The sequence below is a fragment of the Ictalurus punctatus genome, chromosome 16, assembly GCF_001660625.3.
Source record: "Ictalurus punctatus breed USDA103 chromosome 16, Coco_2.0, whole genome shotgun sequence".
NCBI classification, from domain to species: Eukaryota; Metazoa; Chordata; class Actinopteri; order Siluriformes; family Ictaluridae; genus Ictalurus; species Ictalurus punctatus.
Genome location: NC_030431.2, coordinates 9,446,063 through 9,449,618, shown reverse-complemented (window position 1 = coordinate 9,449,618; position 3,556 = coordinate 9,446,063). Strand labels below are relative to the sequence as shown.

At 33.7% G+C, this 3,556-nt stretch overlaps 1 protein-coding gene across 1 annotated transcript; it reads right to left on the bottom strand.

Annotated features, from left to right (window-relative positions):
* Positions 1-1,677: 1,677 nt before the first annotated feature.
* Positions 1,678-2,643, bottom strand: LOC100305029 (olfactory receptor 1). Its single transcript, XM_047160756.2, has one exon. It carries the CDS (start codon positions 2,641-2,643, stop codon positions 1,678-1,680), a length of 966 nt encoding a protein of 321 aa, XP_047016712.2.
* Positions 2,644-3,556: the final 913 nt, after the last annotated feature.

Sequence of the window (3,556 nt, the reverse complement as noted above, 5' to 3'; positions counted from 1 at the left end):
TTGTTTGTTTGTTTGTTTATTTATTTATTTATTTAGTGTGTGTGTGTGTGTGTGTGTGTGTGTGTGTGTGTGTGTGTGTGTATGTGTGTGTGTGTGTCAAATGATTTGTTATTGATTGTCATGTGTTTTGGAGTGCGAGTCTAATTAAAATAATTACCTGTTTGTATTTTATTCCACATGGGTATTGTGACTGATGAAGACCTGATGGTCGAAATGTTGTGCTTTCAATAAAAAGTAGTTTGGAGCTGTAAATTCAGTGTGTGGACATCATGCTTCTTTTTTCCATATTGTTATTTTTGTTGTCCTGCACCTGAGCCCAATTAATGTGCGTTGGATGTGCACATCTTTGTTGTATTTTAGATTCTTCACTTATAATCTACCCATTCAAAAGCTGTGACAGATTAACTGGAGCTAGAGCTTCCTAAAATCCATCCCATTTATTTAAAAGTCCATTCATGATGCCTACGTGGCATGGAACACTTATATGATTTACTCGTCCTTTACACACACACACACACACACACACACACACACACACACACACACACACACACACATACATATATACACACAAAAGTTGTTCAATGCAGACTGCAGCAATCAAGAGTATTTAATACATGCAAACAGTTTTTTTCTGTTTGTTTGCTGAAATTGTTTTTGATGCTTTATATAAATGTATTAGTTCTTAAAAATGGCCATCCCTATTGTAAAAAGTGAATGACAATAAAAGCAGAAAAAGAAAAATGTTAGAGCTTTTTCTTGGGTGATTCAGTGCAACTCAAGGCTGTTTCTAACCAAATTTCCACCACTAATTTCCACATTGACAGGTATGCATGTGATAAAATGTTACAATTTTTACAGTTATAAGTTATAAATCTGGAATTTAAAAATAAATTGTAGAGTAGTCAACAAGAAATGTTCACAGAAAATGTGGTGTCCATTTTTGCATTTTTGTCCCAAAAGTTTAGGAACCCTTGTTTTTGCTCAAAATATCAGTTATTATATAAGTTATTCTATTTATAGATTAATTTGTGCTCGTTTTCAATTTGAGTGCAAAAAATTCTTGCACTTTCTGGTAAAAAGAGTACTTTCTACTATCTACCTCTGTGTGGTGCTGTGAAGTAAATGAAAAATTGCATGCACATTCTTTTGTTACTCTAATGTCAAAGACAACAAGGAGCAAAGTACCAAAGTATACATTATATGGCCAAAAGTTTGTGGACATCTGACCATAACAGATATGTTAACCCAAAGTTGTTAGGTGGGGTAGAGGGGTAGAGGTCAGGGACCAGGTCATTGTTACAAATGGGCACCTTTTAAGCTATTTTTCCAGTGTTGTAATGCTGCACAAGCACATGTTATTTCAAGGGTATTAGTACCATATAATGACTTCTCTTAGATTTTCATGAACAGTAATTATAGTTTTTCAAATAGTTAGTTATACCAATATTACAATTACAATTTATTTAGAAAGTGAACATCAGCATTATTTCATATACAAATTATACACATAAAGGAAGCATCAACATTATAATATGTGGTCTTAACTGGCGGAACCACTTTAATAGCAGAAACAATTATAACTAAATATATTCCACTTTTGTTTAATTTAAGGTGCACTTAATGTGTCATTTTAATTCATCATAATTTTATTTATAGCTCTTTCCATTGCAAAGTTCATCTTATATGTTTGTAGAGTAATTTAATAGCCTGCATTACCTCCTCTGTCTTTAAGGTATATATGATTGGGTTTAACATGGGTGGAATAGTTTGTGTCAGGGCAGTATTAATTATCCTGATATTTGTGTCTATACGTGTGGTAAGAGCTACAGTATAAACACTAATTATTGGGAGATAAAACATAGCCACTAATATAAGATGGGAAGTGCAGGTTTTCATAGCTTTGACTTGCTCAACACCATGTGCAATCTTCTGTAATGCAAAACCAATACAAACATATGAGGCAATTATTAGTATTAATGGAAAGTAAAGCAGGGTAGCAGTACAGACATTGCCCATTATGGAATTTATGGTATTATCATTACAGGCTAATTTGTATATAGGGCCATGATCACAGAAATAACTATAAACTGTTGTAGATCTACAAAAGGACAATCTAGTAATTAGAGCTACAAGGACAGCATTGACACTCACAGATAGAACCCACATGGCACCAATAATGAAAATCATTGCTGCTTTGGTAACAATAGCATGATACCTTAAAGGATAACATATAGCAATTAGTCTGTCATAAGCTAAAGCAAGCAAAGTAAGACATTGCAGGGTCATAAAGCAATAAACAAAAAACATGTTTGACAAACAGGCTTCATAGGATATACTCTGATTCTCAAACAGTAACATGTCCAGGAGCTTTGGAATTAGAGCAGAGCTTCCACACAGATCAGAGAGAGCCAAGTTGAAGACAGCTATGTACTTGGCTGTGTGTAAACTGCGTGCCAGGTAGATGGTGCCCATTATAAAAGAATTCCCCAAAAAGGTGACAGTATACACAAAGCAAAGAAACAAATAATAGTACTTTGCATGTGGGATATTGTAAAGTCCAGTGATGTAAAATGTTGAGGGGCGAATAAATGTTGCATTTGTTGATGTTAATGAAAGAATGGAAGTAATGTTATCAGCCATCTGGCTGCTAGAAAACACCTGTGAAAAATCAAATATTAACATGACTTGAGTTCAAACCCCCTAAAGTAATTTATATGCAAATATTAATGGTATATTGCAGTGAAATCTAGTCTCACTAAATAAAAAGTATTTTATATATGACAGCACAATAGAAGTGGAAACAACTATTGTTCTAATACTGTACCTTGTGCAGATGAAACAATTTGCCAGCCATACATAAATATCGTATTTATATATGATTGAGATGACATCATTCCTTGCATTACCCTGTTTGCTTTGCTTAGCCATTCTAATTACTGTGTATTCCTCTGAGATATTTTACTGTTATACTGTCACCAAAACAAACAACTCTGAATTATAGCTCTGATTCCTAGACTGTACTTCTGTATATAAACAAAAGCGATTTCTGTTATCATGGCCCTACAAACAATTGTGTAATTGTGGCAATGGTGTTCATTCCACTGGCACAAACTACTATTTCTTAGGTTTGTACTGGTTTGAAATTCTTTACATACAGGTTGGTAGAGTAGACAAATATTTTACAAGTACAAGTAAAACTACTTATAAATATAATTACTCAAGTAACAATAAAAGTAATAATGTTAATTATTATTGTTATTGCTTGAGTAAGAGTAAAAAAGTATCCGAAGAGAAGACTGCTCAAGTAGCAAGTTAGTAGTTACTTTGCATCTGATTAAAATGAAGAGAAAAACCTTAATCTCAGACTACATGGAGAACTGTAAGTCACACCTCTCCTTGAAAGTCTGTCTGTATGACAGAAAACCTGGGTTCAAGATGAAGCAGCATATCCCAGTCCTGTGATGGGTACAATAACACAGAACCTGTTATTTTCAACACAAAATCTCTCACACACACCCCAAAAATAAAAATTTTCCCAACAGTTGACTATCTT

Excerpts from the sequence above, each read along its gene's own strand:
- LOC100305029 (XM_047160756.2), bottom strand. The coding sequence starts at position 2,643 with ATGGCTGATAACATTACTTCCATTCTTTCATTAACATCAACAAATGCA.